We start from the raw sequence: 12,406 nt of genomic DNA, 5'->3' as shown, positions 1-12,406 counted from the left end.
GAACCTGTTTTTTATAAAAATTAAGGGGCAATCCCCATGTTTACCCTCTTGCTCAACTAACCATGCTTTGTTACTACCAGCTAGTGCTAGAACATGCCCCCGTCTCTCCCCACCTCTGACTCAGACCTGCATCTGGGAAGATCCGATGACTCAGCCACGACTTTGGCTGCTGAAGTTACCTCAGCAGGTGCGTTGCTGTTACATCTGTGCAGTAGCTTTGCCCGGACCGCTGTGTTTCTGGGAACGCGGAGCGTAAGCGGAGCGCTGCGGCTCTGCAGCCTGTCGCACTAGGTCTGGCAGATCCGGGGAGTGCCTTCGCAGCGCACGCACCACACGTTTGGTCAGAGTGGGTGTCCAGGTCCAGGCTGCTTTTTAATCCCCTGATTTGCTCCACATAGGCAGACCAGCACAAGCCTGACACTTCCCAGACTCGGCAGACTTACTATGCACATGTTAATGCTGGGGGACCGTGCACACGTCTATCCGGGAAGTCGCAATCAACTGGTGCCTGAAAGGCCAACAGAGCTAGAGAAGAGATTTACACTATACACGTGTGTATGCATATAGCAGAAAGAATCATCTTTCATGGCTGTCCTGAATCCTTCATGAGGCCGGACTGCAGCGCGAGACCGGCTCTACCATGGGGTGAGGTTCCACATGCGGGGCACCTCTGTGTGTCAGACAGCGTAACCCAAAACCAGGCACTGCTCTAGTGATGCTGAGCCTGAGTTTTCCAAATGAAGACATTGACTTGCAGCAAGACGGCCTTTTACAGGATGGAACCGTAAGTATTTATTTACCCATGGTGTAATTTTTATCTTTCATAAGAATGCAGGTATCAGCTGCTTAATTACAGGATAATGTATGTAAACTTGCACTTTATAAAAATTTGGAAGTAAAACCTTTGCCTAACAACAGTCTTATTCTTGGCAATCAAGTTCCATCTACAGAAGCCTTTCGTGTTCGAGACATATCCCGCATGTGAGTTATTGTTACAATTCAATAAATACTTTACAAAAATAATGCTAGCTTTTTAAAAAAATTAAGACATTTTAACTCACCAATAGTTCCTCCCACACAGCTTCCTTAAAGAATAGCTTCTTCTGTAGGACACTGTGAACCCAGCATATGATAAATGGGGGAAAAGGGCTGATTGCATGCTTTATCTCAGGGAACTTAGGAGTGTGTATCCCACTTTTCCTGTTCTTTAAAAAAATAAACTTTTTCCTTTTCCTAAAAGAATCAAGCAGATCTAAATGCTCTTCATATTAAAACTGGGAAGTAACTGTGATTTTGGGGGTGGTTTTTTTTATCCTTTGAGCTAGTTTCCTTCTTTGGCCTCACTCCTCCACAGATGTAGGGCATGCTTAGTTTACAGGTAGCTGCCCCAAAGACCTGCTCCCCAGCACGAGACGTAAGCCCTGACAGCTGTAGCTCCATATCTGAGACGTCTCCAGGAGTGGGCTGTTGTAACTCTTGCAGAACCACTGCATTGGGACTTGTCCTGCTCTGTAGGAAATCCACAGCTACATCTCCCTGCAAGCCTACCCCAGATGGACTGCAAAGACCTGAGCTAGAGGGTAACAGGACGAATTTCAAGAAAAAAATTGCTAGTAACTGTCTACATTCACTTTTGAGTATTACCCTTCCAAAAAAAAATTCTTCCTTTTTTAGATATGACTAGTCATGAAACCAATTATAGAGAAAACTGATGCTGTAGGTGTATTAATCTTGTAAACCATTCCCATATGGAAAAGTACATTCTTCAATCCTATTGTTTATAACAACTTTTAAATACGTGCCCTCCTCAGCTGGGGCCCTGGGGCCTGATGGTGATGGCAGCTGCCCCCTCCCCACCGCACACTTACGTTACAGTTGGGGAATAAAACGAAATGCACATTATTAAATGAACATTATTGCAGTATAAAATCCTACCAGGACAAGTTTTATGTATGTCTGTATGTAAAAATAGGTGTGTGTGAGATAGAGAGATACGTGTTTATAAATTACACACACTATGAAAAATACTTATGTATTATATTACAACTATATACATTCATTAGAAAGAAACTGATCAACCCCTGTCAATGAGACAATGCAGCAGCCGTTATCAGTTCTTTGGCATCCAGGCAACGAATGCTATTTTGTGTCCGAAGAGGAAGAAAATCTTCTCAGTATTCCCTTGCTTCTTGAAATTGCTTGTAGTAGTCTTCGTCTGAAGGGTTTTCTGTACACTTCTGCCCATTGTTTGGAGGCCGTGCTTCATTGTATCGGCTCCAGTCACCTTTGCATATAATCCAAGGCAGAATGTCCACTTTGTAATGGAGTTCTGCTGAGAATTCGATGCTGATCAGGTTAGGTGTACCTGCCCCTTTCCCTCTGGTAATCAGCTGCATGTTATCATCGTAGCAGCAGTGCTGCGCTGCAAGCGTTGTGCTTTCCAAAGAGAGCATGGAGCGGATGCAGTACCGTGCAGTGGGCTTATAGATCTCCAGTTTTTCCTTTGGACCACTTGCATCTTTCCAGCGAAAGTTTTTCCTCTTAATTCGATCGTAGATTTCAGCAGTGCTGTATGCAACTTCTCTGGGGTAGGAGCACGGGCAGCTGGGAAGATCATTGACCACTTTGTGCATATATTTCTTCAAGAACTCGCTTTTGCAGCTCATCCATCTTTCACAGCTATCAGTATCTGTTTAAGGGCAGGAAATGGAAACTTAAGATACATTATGCAGCATCCCCGTTCGTATGATCACTGATAACAACCGAGTAAAGCGTAACTGTTCAGCACCAGTGCTTTGCTTGAGAAAGAAAGGGCAGCCAAAGCTCACCTCCCTGCCTGCCATGTGCTAACATGCTGCCTTGTCAGATAAAGAAATCACACGTGTGAGTGGCTTCAGGGCCTCTGGCAGTGCTCGTCTGAGTTACGGTGCAGCGCCAGCCAGTCAGAACCTCTGATGCTTCTTCTACCTGGCAAATTCTAATTAGGGTGCTGACATCCCCATGCAGCACAAGAGACACTGTCACGGGTTTACAGGTGACAGAACTGGAATAGGGAAATCGCAGTGATTTGATGCCGGTCTCCAGTTTGAAACCCTCGTCCAGACACCTACCCTGTAAGAACAGCAGATTCAGATGCTGAAGGATTAAGTTTCTCATGATGCTAGAAATACCAAGATGGCAAGCAAGGCCTGGATTCCTTTTTCTGTTCTTTTAACTAACAAATACTTTTTTCTATTTGGTCTCCATCTTCCTGAAGGGGTATTTCAAGCAGCTGTAGTTCAAACATGGAGACTGACACCTTAGCTGGCAAATGCAGCCAAAAGTGATTCAGATTCAAAAAGGGAGTATGTGACATAATATCAGTGTCTGTACCTTAGGAGGATTTAATGGCACCAGAGCCACAACTTATAGCTGGGATTAAAGAGATTTATAAACTAGTAGTATTTTTAATACTGGCACTTTATTATTTTGCAAGAGTCTCGGGAGAATCCAGTTAAACGTCTCCTACCTAAAACATTATTTAAGGCATCTGTATCATGCTACGGCTTTCAAAAAAACCCCTGCACATCTTGCTCCACACTTACTTAACAGGACTCTGGAGCAAGGCAAAGACTGGGACCTAAAAACCTTACAGCAAACATTCTTGCAAAATATTTACTTAGTGATCTGTGTCCTGTTTTTCTATCTCCTTAAAGAGTCCTATCCCAGCTGTCATTAACTATTGTGCTCTGCCACCATAGGAGGGAGGTGCTGGATTACATTATTTATCCAATTAGTCCAGCATCCAGTGCCTGAGAGTGGCCACACTGTGCTTTCATTGAAGGGATGAAATCAGAACATTACAGAGCTTGGGCTGGGTTTTAGCTAGAGCAGTACTGAGTCAGGCCCTACAGAATTGCTTTGGCTAGCCCCACTGCAGCACGCATGCTTATAAAAGCTATGCATGCTCATAAAAGTCGTTGTCTTTTTTTTTTTTTTTAATGTGACAGCTGTACCTAAAACACTTTTATAACATCTTCCATTCGAGGCTATTTCAGCAAAACGCTAAACAGTGATTTTTTTCCCCCTCCATTAGTGTGGAGCCTTACAGCCCTTTTCTGAACTAGAATCACCATTTTATAATGAAAGAAGCACAGAAATTTGCTATGACTTCAGAGGAGAAAGATTCTACGACAGAAGCAAGCTAAGGTTCAGATCGTAAATTTAAGCAAGATAATAAATGGCCATTATTATTGACGTTTTTAAAGGTAAACTCAAAATCTTGGTCCCGCAGCGAGACTCTAAACAGGAAAATCTAAGGAAGTCTCTTATCTATCACTGAAAGATTGGCTAGGCTGCTTACCAACTTCAAACAGTTTGGTAGCGTTGAAGTCTTCACTTCCTGCAAGTAAGCTCACTTCTGTGGCAGCTGTCCGGAAGGTATCTTCGATCCCTAAGACAAACAGGTGTTAGCGGTGGTGGTGTTTTCCTACTAAAACACAATGCAGTCAACTGCCTCCGGGCCATCCCCTCCTTCCCCAGTTCTGCCTGGTGCTTTTGTTAGGCAGGGAAGTCATCTGAAGGTGCTGCTGGGGAGGGTGGTCATTTAAAAGTATAATGACTAAGGAATCTGTGGTGTTAGGAAGATAAAGCGTTAGTTTAGCCCAAAGGTCAAAAGTTTTCAAGTTTTAGAGCTGAGATTATATTTAAGCAGCAGATTGGCCAGTTATGAACCCAGTGCAGGGAGAGCAGTGAGGGAACCAATTTTGTTCCTCTTCCCGATGCAAGGCTTTCCAGCATCTCCCAGTAACTCAGGCAGGAGCTGTATGTGACCAGCATCTCCTCCAGAGCACATATCACAAGGGACTGACAAGATAAAAACAAGTGTCCCAATGGAAGCTCTAAAGCCCTGGGTAAAACGTGATGTCTAAAGGAGACAGCCTCTGTGCCACTTTCTAAAAGACGGGTGAGTAAGTTCATATCTGTATAAGGGCAACTGTTTTTCAGGATGTACGAGGAAGAATGATGCTATTACAAGGAGACTGAAGCTTGTTGGTCTCTCCCAGTGCTAGAGAGTTGAAAGGTGTGAGTAGGTGAGAGAGAACTAACCTCACCAATCACCCCTACCTACAACAATCAAATAACATATCAGGATTTTAAAATATCAGGATCTTCCAACAATCTCCAGTTAAGCATTTGCTATCAGTAGAGAGAAACACAGATAGCCAGAAAAGTTATTAATTGATCTTGCCAAAGTAAAGATCCTTTCACTGCTGCTTTAGTTTGGCCTACCTACCAGTCTACTGTTTCCCTCAGGTTTCTGTACCATTTAGCCTTAAAACAAATGTCTCTTCAAAGAACTATTTGAACAGGTTTGGGTTTTTTTTTTCCTCCCCATTGAATTAAAGACCTCCAAAGAGGGCAGAAAGCTCTTTAATATGTGATAACTATATGGTTAATTATGAAGTCTGTCCACCATCCATCTTCTTGCCAGTGAGCTTTCTCCTGATCTCCTGAACTGGGGCATAATAGTGGCTTGCAAAGCTTCAAAACAGCCTCAGGCCACTTTTCAATAAAATTATCATAGGGTTGTGCCTTAACTCCAGCAGTAGATGCAGAATAATAGATACCCAAGAACCCATTACAAGGCAGTAATTCACTGCTGGAATTATAAACAGTAGAAGCTGAGCTTTGCCCTTGTAATTTTAAAAATGTCAGCACAGCCTCAGAGAGTGAATATATTTTGTTGGCTGGTCGCTGGGGGTCTGTTATATGACATAATATATTCTTTCAAGTTTGCCACTGTTTGATGCTAGCTGGTAATAAATACTGGAGAATATAACTGTGGGGTACATGCTTTCTTCTGGAATGAACCCCTTATTATCGAGGGTTTAGGAGGTATGGCAGCATCCAGAAACATTGTTCTGAGCTGCCTAGCAGCCATTACCTTGCAATGGATGCACGCATCGCTCTGCGAGTGAGAAGCTTCTCTCCGACTCTCTCACTGAAGCTCCTATGTCTTCTCTCCAGCACTACTGACATTTCGCTTCCCACCAAAAAAAACCTGACCTCCAATTTAAGAATTTCTGCCTTTCTGAGTCATTAAGTAAACTCAGTGAAATGCATACCACCACGGCATGTGTTTTTACTTTGATTTTGGGAAGTAATGCAGTTGCACATATCCCATGCGTTGTGGCAGCTACTGCATCACTGCCTTACAAACTCGCCTAAATCCAAATGCACAGCAGCATTTAAACGACATCATAGGAAAGTTTTCCATAGAAGCTTTAAATTTTTACGATGTAGGTGTGAGTGCTCAGCCCTGCTTCCACCAAAGCAAAAACTGCATGATGGTAAGGACACCTCTGTTACTGGCATTTAAGTGTCTGTGACTGTAGAGGGGCAGGAGCTAGGGTAAGGCTCCTTGGCCATATTTTTTGAATACATTCAAGCCAAAACTATATGTTCCTTCATCCCATTGTGCGCAGCTGTTGCAGGACCAAACTTGCTGTTTTATAATGCTCCAATTATCAAGCAACATGTAATGAAACAGAGATGACATTTCCACCTTAACACTGGCTGTCTAGGACAGGACATTTTGTAGCTTAATGCCCAATGAACCCAATATCTCTGGAGCGAAACGCTAAGCAGGTATTTAAAGTATTTTTTTTTCATATTAACACACATGCAGTCTTAAAACAACTGTGTATACATTAGGCACAAACTTAAAAGCCAGATAATGGGGGGGGGGGGGGGGGGGGGCGGGGGGAGGGGGGAGCTATTTGTTCACAACATAGGCATGCCCATTCACTGCACAGCAAAATAGGAGCTCTCTGAGGTAGCAGTCAGCACAGCTGTTCTGAAATTCTAAAATATACAAATTTGTTTCAAAAGAGTAGATTATACCCTTTGGAATACAAAACTGTTCACAAAAATGATGGCCGTAACTTAAAAAAAGTCTGTACTTGTCTTTTAAGTCCCAGGAGATAGTAGGCTGCATCTAGCAGCATATCATTACCAGCCAAGAACCTGCCATTTCATAAATGGCCCTGAAAACCAGCGAGTCTCTTCCCACCACAACTCCCACCTAGCCGGGGAACAAGCAGGCCCTGGGCTTTGTGCATGGGAGGGTTCCCCTCCCCACCCTCGGCTGCCTGCTCCCACTCTCCTCTGACAGCAGTTCACGTGAACAGAATCACAGAATCACAGAATCGTCTAGGTTGGAAAAGACCTTGAAGATCATCCAGTCCAACCATTAACCTCACACTGACAGTTCCCAACTCCACCAGATCCCTCAGCACTGGGTCAACCCGACTCTTAAACCCCTCCAGGGATGGGGACTCCACCACTGCCCTGGGCAGCCCATTCCAACGCCCAACAACCCCTTCTGGAAAGAAATACTTCCTAATATCTAATCTAAACCTTCTCTGGTGCAACTTGAGGCCATTCCCTCTTGTCCTATCGCTTGTTCCTTGGTTCAAGAGACTCATCCCCCCTCTCTGCACCCTCCTTTCAGGGAGTTGTAGAGGGCGATGAGGTCTCCCCTCAGCCTCCTCTTCTCCAGACTAAACCCCCCCAGTTCCCTCAGCCACTCCTCATAAGCCCTGTGCTCCAGTAACATGGTCACACCTGGGCAGTTGGGCCTGTCGCAGGTCCGGGACTCGGTGGCGGTGCAGGCGTACCCGCAGGACCTCGTCCGCTTCTGATTGCCGCTCCCACAGGTGACGCTACAAAGGGACCACGGGCTCCAGTCTCCCTCGCCATCAATATAATCTGTGTAAGAACAAAGATGAGGAAGGAAATGAAGAAACAAAACTCCTACTACCCAAAACTACTGTGTAGTGTTTTTTATTAAGAAGGCAAAACAAGAATGGAATCCAGATGTCTCTACCTGAAACTTGGGCTAAATGCCAGGCATAAGCCTGCTGTTTAAATGGTTTTCACACTTGATGCTCCTAGGGGAAATGCATGCAACATTATTTGAAAAAATATTTCCTTTCTCTTTTGACCTTCTGGCAGCTGAGAATCCTCAGCTGCAAAGCTGGGTCATGAACTAACAGTACACATCTATTCGCATAATTTTCCTGTATATAGGAATATCTTTTCTGACCACAGACTAATCAGGCACAGGATAAATGTTTCTTCTTTTCAAAACACACATTGATAGCACAACAATACTCAATTAATTTTTAGGGCACAATCAATGTTGGACTATGGGAGTCTGAGCGTCACACGTGAAAACTGTAATTTTGTTTTTCAGTCCCTTGAACAGGAAAAAGATATTAAAGGAATACTGCCAGGAATATAGGGACCCGCATATGCACCTTGCACCCAGAACAACATGCAATTTGTACCATTTCATGGGAGTTATTAAATAACATAAAATCTGACTGTTTACTAGCAGGAACCTTCTGAAAATGAAACATGACTATATTGTCTTCTGGTAGACATCCAAGGGCAAACGATACCAAGCCTGCGCCACCGTGGCTCGGTGCCACTGTCCGTATCTAAGCCCCTCAGAACCAGCCTCCACTGTGTGCTGAGTTATCCGCTGCACAGCCCGCCTTGGGAAGGCCACCGAATGGAGTCTGTGACCAACCCCAGTTGTCTTGCCTTCCCACCAGCCTCCCCAGCTGAGTGTTGGCTCTCGCTAGGGCATGTCAATCACAGAATCACAGAATCATCTAGGTTGGAAAAGATGTTGAAGATCATCTAGTCCAACCATTAACATAACATTGACATTTCTCAACTCCACCAGATCCCTCAGCACTGGGTCAACCCGACTCTTAAACCCCTCCAGGGATGGGGACTCCACCACTGCCCTGGGCAGCCCATTTCAACGCCCAACAACCCCTTCTGGAAAGAAATGCTTCCTAAGAGCCAGTCTAAACCTTCCCTGGTGCAACTTGAGGCCATTCCCTCTTGTCCTATCACTTGTTACTTGGTTCAAGAGACTCATCCCCAGTTCTCTGCACCCTCCTTTCAGGTAGTTGTAGAGGGCGATGAGGCCTCCCCTCAGCCTCCTCTTCTCCAGACTAAACCCCCCCAGTTCCCTCAGCTGCTCCCCATCAGACCTGTGCTCCAGAGCCTGCACCAGCTTTGTTGCCCTTCTCCGGACATGCTCGAGTCAGTCAATGTCCTTTTTGTAGTGAGGGGCCCAAAACTGAACCCAGTAATCAAGGTGCGGCCTCACCAGTGCCGAGTACAGGGGTAAGATCCCTTCCCTGTCCCTGCTGGCCACACTATTGCTGATACAAGCCAGGATACTGTGGGCCTAATGTCTGGCTTAATGGATTTCTCTGCAACCTACAGGAGATATTTAACCAACCCTGTGATCATAACCTGCAGCCTTTGCTCATTTGGGTTAAACTGGCACGGGTAGCAACGCAAAATCGGGTTTAGTGACTGAGCCAGCCCTGCTCTATAGCTATAGGCTGAATGTGTATGTACAGGCAAGACACAGGGACAGATCCCTGCCTGCACTGGCCTCTGTGCTACACGCCATTCCCGCTCCCCCCTCTCCGTGCTGTCTGTGGGCTTCCTGAGCTGGTTAGTAGAACACGTAACTTGATTTGTACCATATGTAATGACTGACGACAACTCTGTGGGGTGCTATTAAACATTTATTGCCAGGAGTATGGGAAGGTTATATATCTCACTTGTAGCACGCTGCCTAGATGCGAGTTCCTCATGGCAAGGACCTTATGTGCTTTTCCTCCTTTTCATACACTGCTGCCAATCGGGAAGCCACCACACTTGAATCGGGTGTCCACGGTGTGATGTGGGTGGGAACGTGGCTACTGTCTGTGTGCAAAGACCCGTGACTCTGGGGTTTGCCAACAGGTGGGCACTACAGCAGTCTCAAGAGGCATAAGTCTCCTCAGGAAAATGTGATCTGCCCTCTCTCCCTGGCCCTGCGCTCCTTCCCAGCTCTTTTCCAACTCTGATTTTCTTTCTCTGCGTGCCTGGTGAGGAAGAGGGAGGGTGAGCAGGTGCAGTGCTTGTCAAAGAGCCCAGCCTGGGAGGCCCAAGAAGGGCAGGCAGAGCCGTGTGGTACTTTTTGGCAGAGGCAGGACGAGGGAGATAGAGCTGTGAAACGTGTGAACGGGTCAATGGGCGGAACTGGCAGAAAAGCCCCACACGGGCAGGACCTGCTGCTACATCCTCCTGGCCAAGGCCAATGGCACAGGACATTTTAGGTTAGTCAGAAGGCCAGGAATCTTTTCCAATTAGTAGGGTGCTCTGGTGTAAGGCACAGAGCTCTAGGATAATTTTTAGGCCCACCTACCTAGTGTTTATACTGCACCATGAAACACACAGTATCTACTATTAAATACATCACATTAGATTTTCAGCTGGAGTTCAACCTGTTCTTCCTATTTTTATGTTTGTAATTCTTATTCTTTTTTTCCCACCACAATTATTTGTGAAAGCAATTTTATTTTACTTAAATGAATAACTACCTAATATATGAATTCTTGGCCATAAAGTGTGCCCACAAATAAATGCAGGTGCAAAAAGAAGGGATAGACTTTAATCTTCTGGCCACAAAATGTAATACATATGTATGTGTTTAGATACACCACTCCACGAAAAGTCTGTCTCAACTGTTAAGGCTCTAGGACTTAAAGTTAACCAAAATGGGAAAAATAAGACTGAATCAGTGCATGACAGCCACGCTGCAGTATCTAGAGAATGCAACAGAAGTGCCAGGGTAAAACTACTGTAGCTCTGAAACCCTGCTCTAACTAAAACCCTTCCGTATTTACATACAACTTAAATCCGAGAGGCTCTGAGCTATCTGTGAGCACATATTAGTTGACCCCCCTCGAGTCATTCCCACGTGGATAGTTACAGCCCGTTGGGGCAGTGAATAACTGTAGCTCCTCTCTGGTTCTAGTTTCTGCAACTGTTTCATACAACAAGCTGAAAACAATTGTTTTCGCCATGACACATCTGGAAGAGAATTACACACGCAAATACACAATGTTCCTGCTGCATATGCCACTCCCCAAACATGCACCAAGATAATTCATCTTATTTGTGTATCCACCAAATACTACCACGTTTTAGATCTTGCTTATTTATCCAATCATTATATTTTGGTTCCCAAACCACCGCACGGTTCTAAATTTGTACTTATCCTTACTCTAAAAATAAATGTGAAACCTTGTTTCCTTTGCTTTTAAAAAAAGTACACTTAGGACTAAAAAAAGGTCCTCTTATGGGATAACTGGTATGATTTTCAAGATTATAGACTTACTAGTGGAATGCAGCTACCACAGTACAGCTTGTGCATCTGCACAGATTTGTATTTAAAAGCTGATGAACAAAAGCCACATGTTGAAAAATTCTATTTTGCTTGGCCTACTTTCAGCGATGCCTCACCATTCTCATTTCCCCCAAACTCGTTTTTACAATCCCAAGATGCCCATAAGAGGCCTGGAACGCAAACTTACCATACTCTGGCTGCTCCTTGGACTCAAATGTCCGGTGACTGGGTGCATGACTATCCCACCCACCGAGAGGGTTTAGGAAGTTGCTGTCCTCAGTAGTGCTGTCATACTTGTAGTCCTGGTCACCGCTGCTCATGCGAGTCAAGGTGGAGGACCTCTGCCACCAGTTCCTCCAGTCAGGTGATGGGACTGGCCAGCTGGGCTTGCTGCTCTCTTTCTGCAGCTCCTTGTCTGTCTCAGTGTCGGGGCCATCCACCACTTCAATGGTAACCTGGGGGATGCAAAACAGACCAGCCTGCCTGTCAGTATCTCCTCCTAGTCAGTGGGAAACTTTCTATACGGCGAAGACAAATGACCAGTGTTGCCTTGCAAAGGGGCTGTGTAATGCTGTAGGGTTCACATGTTGTAAACCATATGTGGATTACTGAGCCCAGAGATATGCAGCGGCTGAGCGATTCCTTCTGCTACCTCTGCTGAATCAGACCTTGGAACAAAGGCTAGGAAAAATCCCGTACAAAATAATAACCCACGCTGTGCCTAAAACCTTTGCAGCAGAATTTTCTGCCTGATGGGGGAAAGATGTTTAAACCCAAACATATACGACCAGGAAAAAGAAAACCAAATCTGTTACTCTAATTACGCTGAGGCTGAATTTGAGGCAAGCATGAAGCACACCAGCATGCACAGCCCCTTCCAAGGACTCAGACTGACTCAAGACAGGGCTAAGGAAGCTCATGAGTGCAAAGGTGGAAGACGTGGAGCCGGGGGGCTCTGCTGGGTTTGCATTTGCCTTGCCCTCCAGCAGCAGCTGAGCCCAGCCCCTCGCACAGCCTCCCCACAGCACCCGCGTTTCCATCACACAGCGGCGTGGGCTGTCACCGCTCCGTGAAACCACACTCTGCGGTGATGAGAGCCAGCAGCTCTTTCAACCGTCGCTAAGTCACTTGCTGCTGAGCCCTCTGAAGTAGGCT

The 12,406-nt window shown here is 45.4% G+C and overlaps 1 protein-coding gene across 1 annotated transcript in view; it reads right to left on the bottom strand.

The window, feature by feature from the left end:
• Window positions 1-796: 796 nt before the first annotated feature.
• Window positions 797-12,406, bottom strand: part of ISM1 (isthmin 1) — a 41,344-nt gene continuing 29,734 nt past the window's right edge. Inside the window, exons 3-6 of the mRNA XM_074820583.1 lie at window positions 11,439-11,706; window positions 7,609-7,752; window positions 4,343-4,432; window positions 797-2,689 (exon numbers count right to left, since the gene is read on the bottom strand). Of these exons, the coding sequence (XP_074676684.1) occupies window positions 2,172-2,689; window positions 4,343-4,432; window positions 7,609-7,752; window positions 11,439-11,706 (1,020 nt within the window). The 3' untranslated portion in view covers window positions 797-2,171. The remainder of the gene's footprint in view (window positions 2,690-4,342; window positions 4,433-7,608; window positions 7,753-11,438; window positions 11,707-12,406) is intronic.

Source organism: Strix aluco, chromosome 3 (assembly GCF_031877795.1).
Source record: "Strix aluco isolate bStrAlu1 chromosome 3, bStrAlu1.hap1, whole genome shotgun sequence".
Taxonomy (NCBI): Eukaryota; Metazoa; Chordata; class Aves; order Strigiformes; family Strigidae; genus Strix; species Strix aluco.
This window is presented reverse-complemented; position numbering and strand designations above follow the sequence as displayed.